This window comes from Cannabis sativa, chromosome 9 (genome assembly GCF_029168945.1).
Source record: "Cannabis sativa cultivar Pink pepper isolate KNU-18-1 chromosome 9, ASM2916894v1, whole genome shotgun sequence".
Taxonomy (NCBI): domain Eukaryota; kingdom Viridiplantae; phylum Streptophyta; class Magnoliopsida; order Rosales; family Cannabaceae; genus Cannabis; species Cannabis sativa.
Window position 1 is genome coordinate 19,879,134 of NC_083609.1, and position 20,299 is coordinate 19,899,432.

The 20,299-nt window shown below is 36.7% G+C and overlaps 1 protein-coding gene across 1 annotated transcript in view; it reads right to left on the minus strand.

Moving 5' to 3' along the window:
* Nucleotides 1-18,901, minus strand: part of LOC115723583 (uncharacterized) — a 34,420-nt gene extending 15,519 nt beyond the window's left edge. Inside the window, exons 1-2 of the mRNA XM_061104760.1 lie at nucleotides 18,808-18,901; nucleotides 17,020-18,491 (exon numbers count right to left, since the gene is read on the minus strand). Coding sequence (XP_060960743.1) covers nucleotides 17,020-18,481 — 1,462 coding nt within the window. The 5' untranslated portion in view covers nucleotides 18,482-18,491; nucleotides 18,808-18,901. The remainder of the gene's footprint in view (nucleotides 1-17,019; nucleotides 18,492-18,807) is intronic.
* Nucleotides 18,902-20,299: the final 1,398 nt, after the last annotated feature.

Consider the following 20,299-nt stretch of genomic DNA (forward strand, 5'->3'; position numbering starts at 1 on the left):
AAATATATACATGTGTTTCTTAATGTAATATGCATTCACTTTTTCTAACTATATATGTTTTTTTTTCCTAAATAGTACTTAATATTGATTTTATCTAAGTTTATGTATCTTAAAAAATAAAATTAATTATTACAAATTTTAAAACTATTAAATTAATTGAAATCTTAAATTAAATATAAGTTAAGAAAAGAAAAGAAAATATTATTTCTAAAGTATTGAACTTATGACATTTTAATTATTTTAAGAGTGATTATTATAAAATTATTATAAGTTGGATATGTTATAGTTTTTTATAAGTATAATTATTGTTTTAAAAATAAATTTAATTAAAATATTTTTTTATGTAAATTTGAAATAAAAAATATATATAATTAAAACTAAATTTTAAATAGAAACAAAATTAAAAGATAAAAAAATTAAGTTTGGAGTTTGTTAGTGTAACCTACAATTAATAATATTTAATATTAATTATAAATAAAAAAATATATTAATCATGGTGTAGTGTTCAAGAGTTAATTTGAGTCATTGGATTAAATCAAGGGCTATAAATTATTATTCCTATTGATAGGTAAAATACGGCCAATTCCTACTATAATAGCCCCGTTTATATATGAACAATTTTCTCTTATATATTGTTTAAATAGATTTGCATTCTAGTTGAAAGTCTTCTATAAAAATACACATGAAAATTCATATATAAAAAAACCTCATTGAGGAAATAATAATAGAGCAAAACTTAACTTAATTGCGGTGCTCCTTTAATTAAGTAATAATATATATATGAAAAATAATGATTTTTTTTTTTTTGCTATGTACTTTTAATATTTTTAGTATTAAATTGTAATTTTATTAATTTTTATGTGTTAATAAAAAGGAGTTTTTTATTATCTTAATATCAAAAATATATTTTAAGTATAAATAAAATTTTCAAAATTATTATAGATGCGGCACTAAGCGTGATTCTATCAACTAGTTATTAATAAGTAAAGCTAGGAAAATAATCAATAAGGATGGATCGATGGAGGTGAGTTGGCAAAGTCGAAAGACGTACACTTGTGAGGCTTCTATTTTGTACTACACATTATATTACAACAAAAACAAAATCCCAATTGACATTTTCTTCTTTAATTAAGAATTATTATTCAAAAAACAATGTCAATAGCATTTATTTTCTTGGTCATCTTCTTTGTCTTCACTACGTGTCCTTTGACCCTTATAAAGAAGTCAACAGCGTGAGGTGGAGAGTTGCTTGACAAAGGGATCTCGACAGACCTCACCTCCAACTTCAATAAGGTCCATTACATAGATATTAGTTTGTAAAATGACTTCGAAATTGGGATTGGCAACACCAACGGCCTTAGATTAATTGGGCCTAATTAATCTGGTATAGGGAGATTTATAAAAATACAGAAATTTTGGATAAATTTTATAAAAATACTACCGCATGGTATTTTTTACAAATATACTATCCTAGACTTTTTTTTTATTTCCTTTATATTGTGTATACCCAAAAAGGACCAAAATACATGCAAAGCTTCCATCTTCAACACCTATGGACTGAACTACCAGAACAACTATTTTTCCAGTAAGAGCGTATACATAAAAAATTTCAATCCTAAAACAATAACATAAAAAATTACTAAAACAACAGTTAAAACTACAAAATAAAATAATCAAATAAAATTACAAAAAATAAAAAATTGTACCTCAATAACTCTTTTCTCAGTGGGGACTACCACAACATCACGAGAGAGAACCTTTACCTTAAAAAAACAATCTCCTTACCATAAATACATTAAAAAAAAAAAAACAATTCAGAATAACTAAAAACAACCGTTAAATAACATAAAAATCAAGTATACAATACTAAACACTGAATAGCACATACAGAACAACAAACCATATATTTAACAAAATCAGGGAGTGATGAACGAAATTCTAAATTGATATCTAAGACTGAACATGCACAAACAAAAAAAATAAATAAATAAAAACTGAAGAAAGAAGCTTAAAAAGCTGAAGAAAATTTTGAAGATGATAGAGATGAGAAGAGCAAAAACTAATGGAAACCACAATTGAAAAAACGTGGATCAATCTTTCAAACAAATGGAAAAAAAAAATGAAAAAAAGCTTAAGAAAAAGAAGAACATTTCGAAAATGATGGAGATGAGAAGATCCGTAAGTAATGAGTTTGGGGTAACATGTATTCAACTATTTTTTTTATAAGAAAAAAAAAAGAAAAAAATTTGCCTTAAAAGAACAAGTCATATAACAACAAAACAACTATTAAAAAACACTAAATAAATATGCATTCAATAAGAAACAAAAAATATCAAATACATAATAACAACAAATAAATTAAAATGAACAGAAGATATTGATAAGAGAAAAAAAACCAGAACATTTACAAGAAAAAGGAAAAAAAAATGCTAAAATAACTGAAAAACAACATAAATACCTTAAGCATTTTAGGTATCTCAAATTCTTCATCATCAAGTTCAAAATCAGAGTCTGCATCTTCAATGATCGGTTTCAAACGTCTTCATTTTCTCTTTTCCAGAGAATGAACAATTGATTTTCTTTTGGGTTCAAAACTATAGAAGATGTAGGGCTATGGGAGTTTTCTTTGAAATATTTCTTACCCATTTTTAATTTACTAACAAAAGCGAGAGAGAAAAAAAGGAAGAAGAAGAAGCTGGAAAAAAAATAAAAGATACAAAATAAAAATAAAAAAGAAGAATGGAATAATAATGATGTTAAAAGGGTCTTATTTATCACTTTTTTAAAAAAATTTAATTCTTATAAAAAAAATTGTCATATGTGAAAACCACTTTTCAAATCAGCATTTATGGAGTCTTATTTATCACTCTTTTTTTAAAAAATGATTGTTATTAAAGAAAAAAAAAAGAACTGTCACAAATGTGACAACCAACATCACATCAAATTTTTTACTAACTTTTTTAATTAAAAAAATAGATTTAAAAAAGGACTGAATATAAAACAAGTGTCAAAATGGGGTTATACCAAGTTTCATATTGTTTTAAAAAGACTGTATTAATATGAATAGTGAAAATATTAATATTACCGTGTCACAGTTGTTGACCTCGCTTTTAGCCAACGACAGTGAGTCAATTAATAAGCTATAAAAAATATAACAAAACAGGGCAAAAATCAGTAAACAATAAAGAACACAAGATTTTGAAGAGGTTCGGCCCCTTTAGTTCGGTAATAGCCTACTCTCCTTAGATTATATTGACTTGAGAACAAAGAACACAGTGTTTCCTCTCTCAATCCTCTCACAATGAAATCTCTAAGTATTTTCTCTTAGATCTCTCTCTAATTCAATTCTTTCTATCAATTTTCCAGTGAAGCTAGATCACTATTTATCGGGCTAAATGTATCAAGAAAAGTTTATCTTTTGCTTACAATATCTATAATTGGTAAGAACATTCATTACATATTTAGAATACATGAAATGAGGGATTAGGACAGCCTGTCGTATCCCTTTGATACAATCCCATGATTGTAGGGATTGCCTTTGTGCTTGGGCTTCCCGATACCAACTTTGAATTAGTCAAGTCTTGATACACGGCTCGGAGAACTAACTTCACTCTTTGCTCGGATTATCTGCCCTTTACTCTGCTTGGTCAAGCAGACTTTGTGCGTACAAATATTTTGCTTGCGGTCTGTTCGGAACATTTGTCACTAGTCGCGCGTAGACATCACTCGATTTGAATCCATATTTGAACAGGTGGCGCGTGTTCGACGCGTCTGTTGGTGATCCAATGTGATTCTAACTAAGAGTCTATTCGATATTCGACTCATTATTGCTGCTTGATTCATACCTCAAAATCTTCCAAAAATTTGCACGCTTTTAACGGTTGCTCTTCAGGTACTTGATTGCCCAACGTTTATTTTTGGGGGGAAACTGTAATGACCGCTCTAGTTTATGAATTAGTAAAGGCAATTAGCACTAATTTTTATTATTTTATTATTATTTGTGAATTAAATTTTAATGTGGACCCCAATATTTAGAAATAAATATTAGAGTTATAATTTCTCAATTTCGGAGATTTTATTAAACTCTAGGGGTATTATCTAGCTTATATGTGTAATATGTTATTTTTGTAATTTTTATTCGGCGACAACGGAAAATGCGATGGATGGCTAGATTAATCACATGGGTAATTTTAGAACCCTATTTTATAGTGGGGAATATTTTAGAGAAAATAAATTACCGGGATTGAGCGGGGTTATGGATTTTGACCATTTTACCCCTAGCTTTAGAAATACCCTAGTTTTAAGTCTAGGGGCATTTTAGTCTTTTGGTTAAGGTTAGTGTGGTGGCTGCCCATATAGTTGACACCTAGCATCTAATTTGGAAGAGTTAAGTAATTAACTCATTTTTCATTTGGAAAATAAGGAAAAAATCAAAGAAAATCAAGAGAAGCTCTCTCTTCTCTCTTTCTCTTCGAGGGCGAAGGGGCAAGGAATTTTGGGAGCTTAAGTTGTGTTTTCAGCTAAGGATTCAAGAGGAATCAAAGCAAGGTAAACCCTAGAATCATTGTGTATGTGAATTTTCAAGTTTATGATAGTTTGAATTAATGAATTTGTGATATGGTGGCTGTTAGGTTTAGGTAAGTTTAAGGTTCGAATTTTAGGGTTTAGATGAGTTGATTCTAAGTCCTAGCTACTGGTTTTAATGGCTGTAGATAGTTTTTATGCAAATTTAGGTTTAAAGTTCAAGCTTTGTTCATTAATGGCAACTTGGGTTGTGATGGTTTGTTCGTGAATTCTTGCTCGGAAATCATTGTGTATGCATTGTATGAGTTCTTTGGAGAGTTTGGTAAAGATTGGGCTTGATTTGAATCAAGGGGGATAAATTTTTTCAGATGAATCGGAATTCGGTTCGGGTGGTCTATACCAACCTGGGCCGGTTGGTGACCCGAACGGGATACTGCTGGTCCTGGCTCACTGTTGGGGGTTTTTCCAACCTAGTTTTAGCAATTTTGGGTTATATAGGGTATTGCCATGAGGTTTATTGATAGGGAAACTTTTAGTTTCGAGTTTTAAGTCCCGAAAAGTGATTTGGCGAGTCACTCATCCGTGTTAGTTATTGTGATTAGGGCATCCATCTAGCACGTGAATTCCGTTCTGTCGGCCAAGACACTTGAATTCGGAAAACAAAGAGCGTGTATAATGTATGATGTGATTATACGAATGTGTGTATATGTGTTTATATATGCATGCTTGAGTTATGTTAAACACTACCAACACTTGTATCATTAAGTTATAGAGTGTATTGGTACGATGATTGTTGTTGATTTGAGTACGATACGGTGATACCAACACGAAGCATAGGAAAATGCTAAGGTGTGTGGTACATTACTCGGTGTTACTCACTCGATCGAGGTAAACCCTACCAACACTCGTACCAGGTACGTTGTGTATGTGGTATAGTGGTCGTACCCGGTATTGAACGTTCATGCTCATCGTTAAGCTCGTAAATAGGTGTATGGGCGCTATTTACGTGTGCTGGAATTATATGGTATGTTATATGCATTTCTTGCGAGTCCGTCGACTCACGGTTCTCGCTTCTATGTGTAGGTAAAGGAAAGGCGAAAGCCGAACAGAGTGAACCCGAGCTCGGGTGAGATTGTACATGTCAGCGGCGCGACCTCGGAGTGTTCGGTCTCGGGACATCCGGTGTTGTATTTTGAAAGTCGGCTGTGCGACCTTAACTTGTATATTTTGAATGTAAAGTTTAAACAAATATTCAAAAGTTTGAAATCGGGATCCCGGGATTTGTAAATATTATATTATTTTATAAAGTTTAATGTTTAAAGCAAAAATTTTAATTTGACACGTTTTTCGAGAAATTACTTTGATTAGCAAAGTTTGCACAATAATTGAAAAAGCACCGTAGCGTGCCTTAGCATTAGGCGTTACAATTTTGGTATCGAGCCGCCAGTTTGTCTACCGAAGCTTGCTATGACATGTACAATCTTCATCGAGAAAGCTCGGTTCACGGTGCTCGATAAGCCCGTACTTGTTTAGTATTTTAAATAAGTGTGATGTAAAAGCATGTTAGGAAGCATATTAGATTTAAATTAAATATATTTCTTTAAAAGAAAAGAAAAGTGCGTTGCCTTTTGCTATTAAGAGCGGTGTTAATTTTGATCGCCGTCTAACTTTGCCTACCTTATGGATTCGCGAGGCTAAGTCTATTAAATGGACGCCCCGCGAAATACAAGAAGCCAGTGGTGGCATGGTTGAGACCGGAGGCGGTCAGGGGAATCCTCAAATCCCCGTGGTCGCGGCCGTGGCCGTGGCAGAGCTCAGGGTGGTCGCCCTGTAAATCCACCTCAAGCTCCTCCCCGATTGGGAGCAAAGATTTGCCGAAATGCAAGAGAATTCGTTAGCAAGATGAAGAGATTCGTAGGCCGAGGCAACAGTGGTCCTCCTACCGTGCCTCCTCAAGAAGTTCGGGCGTTGCGAGTTCCGGCGGTGCCGGCGTGAGAACAACCCGTTGTTGGCAACCGTATGGAACCGTTGTACGAAAGATTTCGAAAACGGCACCTCCGGTGTTTGGAGGCCCCGATGTGATGAAGGCCGAGCAATGGCTTTCGATGATTGAGCGTATTCTCAACTTTATGGGAGTGGTTGGAAATGATCGGGTGACTGCGCCACTTTCCGGTTTCGGGCCAGAAGATGCCCTTGTGTGGTGGGAATTGATAACCCTCACACGGGACGTCACGCCGATGACTTGGGAAGAATTCGGGGAGTTATTTAACTCCAAGTATTACAATGAAGCGGTCCGCAAAGGTGCAAAGCGGAAAGAGTTCATCGATCTAGCCGAGACCGAGGTATGTCGATCCTTTGAGTATACAACGAAATTTGATCGGTTGGCTAAATTGGCAGCGGGAATTGTGCCCACGGACTTTAGTAAGAAAGAAAAATATTTAGCGGGTTTGAGTGCAAAGATCCGGCATGATCGGTTATTACCACTACCGAAGCAACCACGTATGCGAGATATGGTTGAGAAGGCTTTGAGAGCCGAAGGTGCGGTAAAATTTCTTCGGGAGCCCCGGGTGACTCAGTGTTGGTGGAACCCCCACTTGTTCCTACTCCCCGTTTATGGTAGGGATGGTGGTGACTCCACCATTGAGCAGAAAAAGAAAGGTTGTTCCCGACACGGTGGCTCGGGGCAAAGCAAGCGGTTCCGTGGGAACCAAGGTAGAGGAGGACGACGGGGTTATTCTTATCCCCGAGTGTCCAAGGTGCAAGAAACATCATCCGGAGAGTGTAACCGGAAGACATGCTTTCTATGTGGCATGGTGGGGCATTTCAAGAAAGATTGCCCCCGAGTGCAAAGAAAGAGGAGCCAAGAGTCAGGTGAAACCGGTTCTCGCTCGTGTGTTTGCCATCACCCAAGCCGATCTTGCGGCCGGCCTCATTGTGACAGGGTCCGGCTTCCCGTCAACAACTTGTTATTTACGGTATTATTTGACTCGGGAGCTACACGTTCATATGTGGCCACAAGGGTGATTGATCTTTTGGGTAGACCTTGTGACATTTTAGAAAGAGGGTTTGGAACCCTAATGCCTAGCGGGGAATTGGTTATCTCACAATAGGCGCATTAGGTCTATGCCGATTAGGATCGAAGATAGGGAATTGAGTACCGACCTTATAGAATTGAAATTAATCGAGTTTGATATTATACGGGAATGGATTTTCTATCCAAGTATTCGGCCGATAGATTGTAGACGTAAAATGGTGATTTTTCATAAGGTGAAGATCCATTTGTTTATGTTGGATCGATTCGGGGGTCTCGGATCCCGGTTATTTACGTGTTGAGAGCTAGGGATTTACTATGCAATGGTTGTATAGGATTTCTAGCGGTAGTATTTGACTCCAGGACACGAAACATTTGGGCCCGAGATAGTCGGTGTGGTGAAAGATTTTCTTGATGTGTTTCCCGAGGAATTGCGGGATTGCCGCTTTGAGAGATTGATTTCGTAATTGATACGGCACACAGAGTCGAACTCCGTTTCTAAAGCTCCATATAGAATGGCTCAGTAGGAACTCAAGGAGCTTAAGTTACAACTTCGGGGATGCTTGATATTGGGTTTATTCGACCCGGTGTCGCCCCCGGGAGCTCGGTTCTTTTTGTAAAGAAGAAAGATGGTTCCCTCGTAATGTGTATTGATTATCGGGAACTAAACAAGGCCGACGATTAAGAACAAGTACCGTTGCCTAGGATCGATGATCCGTTCGATCGGCCTTCAAGGAAAGACGGTGTTTTCGAAGATTGATTTACGGTCCGGTTATCATCAACTCGAATTCGGGAGGAGGACATACCGAAGACTGCTTTTAGAACTCCGATATGGGCACTATGAGTTTCGGTAATGTCATTCGGATTGACTAATGCTCCTGCGGCCTTTATGGATCTCATGAATAGGGTATTCAAGGATTTCCTCGATAACCGCGTTATAGTGTTTATCGATGACATTCTTGTGTACTCTCGGCAGGAGCACGAGCATCATCTCCGAATGGTGTTACGGCGACTTAGAGATCACAAGAGTTTGTATGCCAAGTTCAAAAGTGCGAATTACGGTTGTCCGAGGTGTCCTTTTGGGTCACATAGTTGGGAAAAATGGAATTATGGTTGATCCAAACAAGATAGAATCGGTGAAGAATTGGCCGAGGCCCAAGTACGTGACGGGGGTCGAAGTTTTCTCGGGTTAGCAGGGTATTATCGACGTTTCGTCGAAGGATTTTCTAAACTTTCTATGCCCCTAACTGAATTGACCAAGAAAAATCAGAGATTTGTGTGGTCAGATAAGTTTGAATCAAGCTTTCAGGAGTTGAAGCAGCGTTTGATAACTCTCCGTGTTAGCTTTGCCATCGGATCAAGAGAAATTTGTTGTGTATTGTGATGCATCCGGACGAGTGTCCGGGATGCGTTCGATGCAAGGCAGCCGAGTCATAGCTTATGCCTCTCGTCAATCGAAGGATTATGAGCAGCGTTACCCAACTCATGATTTAGAGCTCGGCCGCCGTGGTTTTTGCTTTAAAGATTTGGCGACATTATCTTTACGGTGAAAAGTCCGAGATTTATACGGATCATAAAAGTCTTAAATACTTTTTCACCCAAAAAGATCCGAATATGAGGCGAGAGAAGGTGGTTGGAGTTGGTTAAGGACTACGATTGTGAAATACCGTATCACCCCGGAAAGCCAATGTTGTGGCCGACGCTCCGAGTAAAAGGTCCGGTCAAGTGTGTACTACGGTTATGATAGCTCCTCGGCTAGCCTCGGAAATGGTTAGTGCGGAATTGAATTCGTGGTCGGGAAACTACATAATTTAACACTCCAATCGATCTGTTGGAGAGAATCGAAAGGCACAATCGGAAGATCCCGAACTAGTTAAAGTTCGAGATGAAGTGATAGCTGGTTCGCCTAAAGGTTTTACGAGTCTCGAACAGTGGAATGTTACTTTATAAAGTTCGAGTTTGTGTTCCTAGTGTGGATGAGCTTAAGAAAGAGATACTTGATGAAGCTCACACCACACCTTATTCGTTACTGCAAGACCGGAACCACCAAGATGTATCGGGATTTGAAACCCTACTTCGGTGGTATGGGATGAAAAGAGATGTGGTGGACTACGTGTCCAAATGTTTAACTTGCCGGCGGATTAGGCTGAACATCGAGCAGGCCTAAGCAGGGTTATTACGGCCTTTAGTCCTTCGAATGGAAGTGGGAGGACATCACAATGGACTTCGTAAGCTGGTTTGCCTAGAACCACGGGGATGTATGATTCGTTTGGGTCATCGTGGACAGTATTCACAAAGTCTCACTTCTTACCGGTGAAAGTTACATATTCGGTGGATCAATATGCCGAATTGTATGTGAAGGAGATAGTTCGTCTCCATGGAGCCCCTAAATCTATTGTATCGGACGGGGATCCAAAGTTCACATCGAAGTTTTGGGTGAGTCTCGGAAAGGCTATGGGTACCAAGTTAAAGTTTAGTACGACCTTTTCACCCTCGGACCGATGGTCGGAAAGAACTATCCAGATTTTAAGACCTATTGCGAGCCCCGTGTCATGGACTTTGAGGGTTCATGGGTTAAGTACTTGCCTCTAATTGAATTCTCCTACAACAACAAACTTACCAAAGTACAATAGGGATGGCTCCCTATGAGATGTTATATGGTAGAAAATGTCGTTCTCCTATTCATTGGGACGAGACGGAGAAAGGAAGTACACAGGTCTGAGTTAGTGCAGAGGACCAATGAAGCTATTGATAAGATCAAGGCTCCTGATGCTTGCTTCTCAAAGCGCGGAAAAGTTATGCGATCCGAAGCGCAGAGATGTTACATTTCAGTGGGAACATGTTTTCCTCGCGGGTTTCACCAATGAAGGGTATTAGACGCTTCGGGAAGAAGGGTAAGTTAAGCCCTAGGTTCATTGGGCCATTTCGGAATACTTGAGAAGGTCGGGCGGGTAGCGTATCGGCTAGCCTTACCACCAGAAGCATTGTCGGTATTCATGACGTATTTCACATTTCTATGTTAAGGAAATACGTGTCGAGACCGACTCATGTCTTCGAGTTATGAAGCCCTTGAACTTCAAAGACTTATCCTATGAAGAGCAACCTCGTTCAGATTTTGGATAGAGAAAGAAAAAGTTCTTCTAGGAACAAGACTATTGCACCGGTTAAGGTGCTCGGAGGAATAGTAAGGTGGAAGAAGCCACGGGAGTTGGAGTCGAGATATGAGGACTCAACATCCGTAGCTATTCGGAGTTAGATTTCGGGGACGAAATCCTATTAACGGGGGGATAATTGTAATGACCGCTCTAGTTTATGAATTAGTAAAGGCAATTAGCACTAATTTTTATTATTTTATTATTATTTGTGAATTAAATTTTAATGTGGACCCCAATATTTAGAAATAAATATTAGAGTTATAATTTCTCAATTTCGGAGATTTTATTAAACTCTAGGGGTATTATCTAGCTTATATGTGTAATATGTTATTTTTGTAATTTTTATTCGGGGACAACGGAAAATGCGATGGATGGCTAGATTAATCACATGGGTAATTTTAGAACCCTATTTTTTTTAGTGGGGAATATTTTAGAGAAAATAAATTACCGGGATTGAGCGGGGTTATGGATTTTGACCATTTTACCCCTAGCTTTAGAAATACCCTAGTTTTAAGTCTAGGGGCATTTTAGTCTTTTGGTTAAGGTTAGTGTGGTGGCTGCCCATATAGTTGACACCTAGCATCTAATTTGGAAGAGTTAAGTAATTAACTCATTTTTCATTTGGAAAATAAGGAAAAAATCAAAGAAAATCAAGAGAAGCTCTCTCTTCTCTCTTTCTCTCTTCGAGGGCGGCGAGGGGCAAGGAATTTTGGGAGCTTAAGTTGTGTTTTCAGCTAAGGATTCAAGAGGAATCAAAGCAAGGTAAACCCTAGAATCATTGTGTATGTGAATTTTCAAGTTTATGATAGTTTGAATTAATGAATTTGTGATATGGTGGCTGTTAGGTTTAGGTAAGTTTAAGGTTCGAATTTTAGGGTTTAGATGAGTTGATTCTAAGTCCTAGCTACCGGTTTTAATGGCATGTAGATAGTTTTTATGCAAATTTAGGTTTAAAGTTCAAGCTTTGTTCATTAATGGCAACTTGGGTTGTGATGGTTTGTTCGTGAATTCTTGCTCATTGAAATCATTGTGTATGCATTGTATAGGTTTCTTGGAGAGTTTGGTAAAGATTGGGCTTGATTTGAATCAAGGGGGATAAATTTTTGGGTTTTGCGGATGAACCGGAATTCCGGTTCGGGTGGTCTATACCAACCGGTCGACCGGTTGGTGACCCGAAAACCGGGATACGGGTTGATCTGCACGTTGGGGGTTTTTCCAACCCTAGTTTTAGCCAATTTTGGGTTATATAGGGTATTGCCATGAGGTTTATTGATAGGGAAACTTTTAGTTTCGAGTTTTAAGTCCCGAAAAGTGATTTGGCGAGTCACTCATCTGTGTTACCGTTATTGTGATTAGGGCATCCATCTAGCACGTGAATTCCGTTCAGGTCGGCCGACACTTGAATTCGGAAAACAGTAAGAACCGTGTATAATGTATGATGTGATTATCTGAATGTGTGTATATGTGTTTATATATGCATGCTTGAGTTATGTTAAACACTACCAACACTTGTATAATTAAGTTATAGAGTGTATTGTACGGTACAAGATTGTTGTTGATTGAGTACGATACGGTGATACCAACACAAGCATAGGAAAATGCTAAGGTGTGTGGTACATTACTCAGTGTTACTCACTGATCGAGGTAAACCCTACCAACACTCGTACAGCTAGGTACGTTGTGTATGTGGTATAGTGGTCGTACCACAGTATTGAACGTTCATGCTCATCTGTTAAGCTCGTAAATAGGTGTAATGGGCGCCTATTTACGGTCGAAATTATATGGTATGTTATATGCATTTCTTGCGGGTACCGTCGACTCACGGTTCTCGCTTCTATGTGTAGGTAAAAGGAAAGGCGAAAGGCCGAACAGAGTGAACTCGAGCTCGGGTGAGATTGTACATGTCAAGCGGCGCGACCCGGAGTGTTCGGTCTCGGGACATCCGGGTGTTGTATTTTGAAAAGCCGTGCGACCCAGAACTTGTATATTTTGAATGTAAAGTTTAAACAGTAAATATTCAAAAGTTTGAAATCGGGATCCCGGGATTTGTAAATATTATATTATTTTATAAAGTTTAATGTTTAAAGCAAAAATTTTAATTTGACACGTTTTTCGAGAAATTACTTTGATTAGCAAAGTTTGCACAATAATTGAAAAAGCACTGTAGCGTGCCTTAGCATTAGGGCGTTACAGAAACCGTGGCATTTAAATCTCAATTTGATTACACTTCCTCACTAATTTGCTTATAAATAGGGCACAAATCTCTAATAAACCACTTTTAGCATTTTCTTTCTTGACGATTTCAGAGCAAGAACACCTTTTCCTCTCAAATCCTTCGAAGAATTTCCAGAAAGTGCTGATCCATGTCATCCGAACAGATCTAAAGCTTCAAACAGTGAATAAGTTATTCATCTTTATCCTCTTTAATATTTGAATCTTTGATTTTCTGGGTTTCTATTATAGAAAATTCAATAGTCTTGAACTTATTCTAGGAAAACCGTAGAAAATCTAGGTTTAGGAATATGAGATTTTGATTGTGCTTAACCATATCACTTGACTATAATTGCATTCTAATGTTGATATCACGATATTCGGTTTCACTTGCCCATTCGAGGTTTAGTTAAAATTAACCCTTAATCTGAAGTCTTGAAATTCTGGGTTATAAATCTAATATCATGCAACTTCTGTAGATGAACCCTCTTTTTAATCCTTCGATCGGACCTGGTCGGTATACTTTACTTGTTTTTGTTCCATATCCCGGCCAAATACTCACCTTCTGTCCTACCTTTTGTAGATGAGCCCTGGTGAGTTTTAGGGAGGAGAACATCATATCGACTAGGACCTTCTCCAACTTCTGTACGAGGATCAACCTCATCTTTGTGCCAATCCGTCCTCCTTAAGTGACGGTCTTTCTAACTCGAGTTTTGAGGACTGGGGATAAGCAGCAAGCACACACCTTCTTCAGAACCTGAGGCGCAACACCACTTATATCCCGACGAGATCGTAGGAGAGGGCTACGGACGTTTCATTTGGGAGCTCAGGAAGGGGTGGAGACGATACTTGCCATCTAGCTAGACATACATCGTGCGGCCAGATATAGTTGACACTATACCCATGGGCCGACCAAGTCTTGCTGCTGCTAGTATACCTATAGCCAACTTTTGTTGGGTTTTATGCCCTAAATAAAACTCTATTTCAATGTAATCCAGATTATTCAATATCAATAAAGTAACAGAAGTATTTTTCATTCATTTGTGTATGTTTTGGTTCACTTAATCAATTGTTTGTCTATTTGATTTATAAATTCATCCAAACCCCTTTCACATACTTGATCATGTTTATTGTGTTGTCAACACAGTGGAAAATAAACATGACTATGTGAATAAAGGATTCCTAGATTTATCAGAACACTGGGTTTTACTGATATGACAATCTACAACAGAGTTTACTTGCATTTGGAGAAATGCTATGTTCTTTCCAGAACATTGGTTAAAGTAAAGCTCAGGTTGGATGCATGGAGTATGCATTGGAATGGACCGATATCGAACTTTGAAATAGATTTATAAAACTTACCGTAATATCTATTCAATTCAATATCACTAAGTTGATCCTAGATCACATGATCGAAATCCTGATATGGTTAGGCTCAAACTCAAGAGTGTTACTCCTGTTCTTTGATTTGTTAGTTAAGCCTACTTTTGGGTCAGGGTGATACGTACATTTTGGGAACACGGTAGTGCAATTGAGTGGGAGCGCTAAAATAAATATGGAATCTATAGCTTCTATCTGGCGAATAGCAAGCAAAGGATGATTTCCTTCGAACTTAACCAAACGAGATAAATGATGGAGTACTCATTTCACTTAGCTGAAATATCATTTATACAGGGTTAAGTGTTTTAAGGATAAAATACATTGTAGGGTGTTACGGTAATTAAGTCCCTTTACAATGTAAATCATCCATATAGAGGATCATTGATCACATTAGGATTATAACAATGGATAACTAATGATGTGTCTATATGGTGGAACATATAGAGCATTCTATATACTGAGAGTGCAATTCTAAGTTCTATGCGTGGATTCAACGAAGAATTAATAAGTCAGTGAATTTAATTAGTAAATTCTTGATCTGCTTATTGGAAGCTCGGATATATAGACCCATGGTCCCCCCACTAGTTGAGACAATATTACTTGTAAGACTCATTTAATTGATTTTAATTAATCAATTATAATTCTCAAGTTATGACTATGTCTATTTGAAAATTTATCACTTATTAAGGGAAAAATAGTAAATATAGAATTTGAAGGGTATATTTATTAATTGGGAAAATGTAATTAGTTTTATTATTAATAAATAAATGACAATATATTATTTGATAATTAATTTTAATTATTAAATAATTAGATTTGACATTTATGTGGTTAAACAAAGGAATTGGCAGTTTTTGACAAAATAGGAAACTAGCAATGTAGGAAAAGGAAAGTTGGAAAGTGGCAAGCCTTGTTTCCACAATGCCTAGGCCGACCACTTTGCTTCCCTTTTCCCATTGATTTTTCAATTTTTAAATGTCAATTAATTCAACCATAACCCTAGGTGGTCTTCTATAAATAGAAGGTAAAGGCTTCAGTTTTTGTACACACAATATTCTGACAGAATTTTCACACACAAAAACTCTCTCTAAGCCGCCACCCTCTCTCTCTCTCTCTAGCTTCTCTGTTTTCGAATTCTATGAGTGATAGAGTAGTGCCCACACACATCAAGTAATACCTCAATCATAGTGAGGAAGGCTGTGTAGAATTCAGAGACAACAAAGAAGGACTATCAGGCTCATGATCTTGATTATACTCTGCGACAGAAAGAAATCAAGGGTTAGAGATCTGAGTGGGAGGAGACATATATTCCGCTGCACCCAATGTCAGATTTCTCTTACTTTTATGTGTTTAATTTTCCATCGTTTTAGAAGTTCATATTTAGGTTGTTAATTCAACATACTTGTGAGTAGATCTAAGATCTTAGTAAAATAATTCCAACACCTTTGCCGTGACCGTTGCTAGGCACACCAATCAAACGTCGTCCAGGGATAGAATGATGGTCTGCACTAAATAGACAGTGTGCAGAACTACATTAACCGATCCTCACGTGCTCAGCTTGCCACGATGCCGAGCGCTGAACAGGCCCGAACTTCTGCTGAGGAGGGAAATAATGAAGGGGACATTGAAGTCTAAGAGGTGGAGGATCTGGGTGAGGTCCGTCCTAATTCATCGTTTAAAGCCGAGGAGGAGGGAGTTGCTCGAAGATTGCCCTTCGGGGGTTACAATGAGGAAGGGGAACTTGTGTTCGAGGTCGGTGAAGTCTTGGTAGAGGGTGAAGGCTATATTATTGAGGAATATACTGAGGTTGTTCCTCAAAGAAACCAAGGTGCCTTAAGAGCTCGGTGGGTTTCTCCTCCATCCATAGTAACCCAGGCCAAGATGAAGACACTACTACAAAAAGGGCTATTCCCAACGGTTTATAACTGTCTTTTATATGATTTCCCAACGGTTCCTAAAACTGTTGGCTATGTGGGTGTCATAAAAATGTGGAATTTTAAATGACAGTTTATAACTGTGGCAAAAAGTTACTTTAAATGACGGTTAAGAAATGTTGGAAAAAGTCACTTTAAATGACGGTTTATAACTGTGGGGAAAGACTTCCGTGATGGAAAATATCTCTTTAAATGACGGTTTATAACTGTGGCAAAAAGTTACTTTAAATGACAGTTAAGAAATGTTGGAAAAGACTTTATTCAAACTATAACTAACAAAATACACTACTTAAAATGACGGTTATAAACCGTCAGACAATATGAAGTAAAGTATAAAATAGAAATATTAATTCAATTCTCCTCTTGTATTTTTATTATTTAGATTTCCAACAATGATGAAAAAACGTAATAACAATAATAATATTTTTATAAGAAAATTTATACATTTAACACTCTTCAAAAGAATTAAAGCTTCATAAAAACCATAATATGCCATCAAAGTTTAGTAATGCAATACAAAAGAAGGAAATCTGACACATTAAACAAGGTATTGATTAGGCTATTTGACACATTCCTCTCAATATGCATTACATCTAAATTATGACGTAAAACCAAATGCTTCCAGTACTCGAGCTCAAAAAATATTGATTTCTTTTTCCATGGTCCATCAGGTTGAGCTGTGACTTGCTCGCAATTGTCACGTTTTCCCTTTCTTTTCTTAGGGGTCACTTTTCGCTTTCCAAGCTTGAATTTAATATTCTTCTCAATAATAATATGACATTACTCAACTTTACTACTAATTGTTCTCCAAGTAAAGGTGGCGGAGCCACTTCAAATTCTTGCTTCCCGTCGAATGCTTTTTTCCAAGTTCGAAATACATGGTTAGAAGGCAAAAATCTTCGATGTCCCATATAGCTAATCTTTCTCGAGTGTTTTAAATATTGAGAACAAGTTTTATCCTCGCATATAGGACATGCCTTATACCCTTTCACACTATAACCAGAAAGATTGCCAAAGGCAGGAAAATCATTAATTGTCCACATTAATATTGCTCTAAGATTGAAATTTTCATTCCTATGGGCATCATAAGCACTAACACCATCACACCACAGTTGACTTAGATCTTCAACAAGAGGAGCTAAGTAAACATCAATATTGTTACCAGGATATGAAGGGCCTGATATCAACAGTGTCAGCATAGTGAACTTCCTCTTCATTACCAACCAGGGCGGCAAATTATACATTACAAGCAAAACTGGCCAGCAACTGTACTTACTGCTAAGATTAGTATGTGGATTAATACCGTCTGCAGAAAGACCAAGACGAATATTCCTAGGTTCATTGCCAAAGTCAGGCCATCTAGCATCAATTGCTTTCCAAGCAGGTGAATCGGCTGGATGTCTCATCATACCATCTTTCACCCTATCGTTGGCATGCCAGGTTAAGTTTTTAGAAATATCGACATTTTGAAAGAACCGAACCAAACGAGGTATGGGTGGTAAGTACCATAATACCTTTGCAGGTATACCAACCTTTACCTCATCAGAATTCTTCTTCTTTTGCCACCTAGACTCACCGCACGTCGGACACAACGTTTCATTTTCAAATCTATTTCGATAGAGGATGCAATCGTTAGGACATGCATGTATCTTTTCATATTGCATGCCTAATGAACACAATGTCTTCTTTGCCTCATAGAAAGACAAAGGCATTTCATTACCTTCAGGTAACAAATCTCCTAAAAAGGCTAGTAACTCCGTAAAACTCTTATCGCTCCACCCATATTTGGCTTTCAGATTGTACAATCTAATAAGTGACGATAACTTAGTAAACCTATTACAATTAGGGTAAATAGGTTTTTCAGCATCTTCTAAAAGGGATTTAAATTTCACTGGATCAGCTGTATTGGATTCAAATTGTGCATCATCAATCATTTTTGCAATGTGATCATCTCCGTAATCCAAATTAACGCACTTCTCCTTCCTAGACTTGGAAGGTCCCTCATCTGAAGTTCTAATTTTTTCCCCATGGTGATACCAAATTTTATAGCTTTTGTCTATACCGTTCCTAAACAAATGTTCTTTAATCTTAAAAATTTTCATACGCTCCATGTTGCCACATTTCATGCACGGACAATGAACAAAATTAGGATTAGAAGCCTTCTTCTCAGCAAACTCCAAAAACAGATCAACACCTTCCCTATATTTCATTGACAACCTATCTGCACTCATCCAATCTCTATCCATTCTGAAGTTTCTAAAAAAAAAAACATTCACGTTTTAATCAATTTCATCTATGAGCCATCAAAGAAATTATAGTTGTTATCCTATTGAAATTTTGGCAGCATAACAACTATGAATTAACGTTCCCAAAATTTTTAAACTTACTATAAACAACAAAAAACCACTTACTATAAACAACAAAAAACAATTAAAAAATGATCACCCATCCGACCGCAGTATATAAATAATCGCAGAACCTACTTCACTACGGATGAATATCTAAGATATTCAAACTCTTCTAATATTAATAAAATATAAAATAAAAAAATTTTAAAATTGTAGAATAATACCTAACTAATCCAATAAAGTTGCTTTGCGTTCTTCAAACACCAAAGATCAATCAAAACCAAAGTTGTAGTATACCTACAAAAATAAAATAAAGAGTATTACAATATTTCAATTGAATTAGATAACATAAAAGAGTACTTAGGACTTTTAATATAGTTAGTGCCACATGATTTCAATGCATTTTCCTAATAACATAAAAAAAAAAACATATTATGGCATGTGATAAAAAATATGAATAATAAATAAATGTTGTTCACATTGGTCAGTTCACTGTAAGTGTAGCTTTTTACTTTAATATTGTTCACCCCTATTGGCTATGCTTTCCACTTGTAATTTTCAGTCATCCTTTTTACAACAGAGTTTTTTTTGTAAGAATCAAGTTAACAAGGCACAATACGTTGAAACAGAGATGAAATAGTGAAAATAAGATGATGACTTGTACCTTCTTCACTGATATTTCATGGTCAGCGATAGGGTTCCCTTGCAAATTCAGATTTTTCAGGCTAACAAAAGAATTAAGAACCTGCAATTTTAGCATGGAAAGTAATTCCAGAGTAAGATGTCTTTTCCAAAAACTATACCATAAAGGGGAAAATACATAAATTGTATGTATATCAAGAAAGAATGCTCCAGCTTCAATTGTCAACCTTAACATCTGACCATGTTGTGATAGCATTATATCCCAAATCTAAGTTCTGTATAACTGATGAAAATAGTGGTAAGAAATAGGAAGACAGGAAGTGAAGGATATATGCAAAGAGGCGTCGAAGCACTGTTTCCACCATACATTATACCAAAACTTGGTCTGAGAGACCATCAATCTCACCCAACCCACTTATGCATTGTCATATCATCAATGATACTCTACTGTATCAACATCATTGTCATAAGAAAGTATATTAAATGTTTACATATCAACAACACGAGTTAATAGAGCCTCATGTAAGTTGCAGCAGGTGAGTACAGTAGCAAAAACACAGTCCATAGTACTCTTGTTAACTCATAATTCAATAATAAAAAGAGAGAAGAAAAACAAACTGACTTTTACAAATAATATAGGCAGCGATAACTAAAACCATATGAGCTTAAAATTGACAAAATATAATTAAAAAAAAAAATCATAGCAACACAATTAAATTTTAGCATACCAAATTCCAATTGCTCTTTCGGACAAAGTAAAATAAATAAAGATTCTGGAATGCTTTGAAATACATCAAGCAAAAATGAACTAATATATTCTACAAACATTTAATAGTATTGAAAGGATTCTTCAAATGTAATCTGACTAACCTCCACAGTATTGCAATAATATAATGTATTTCAGTTTTACAGAACCAACCTCCACAGTATCAAAACTAACATTTCAAGAATATGTTCTCTTTGCAATATGTCCGAGAGAGAGAGAGAGAGGTATACCTGAGGCCATCGTTGACGCTGGTGGAGGAAGAGACGCGGAGGCCGCTGGTGGTGAGGAGCTCGTCGGACAGAGGCCGG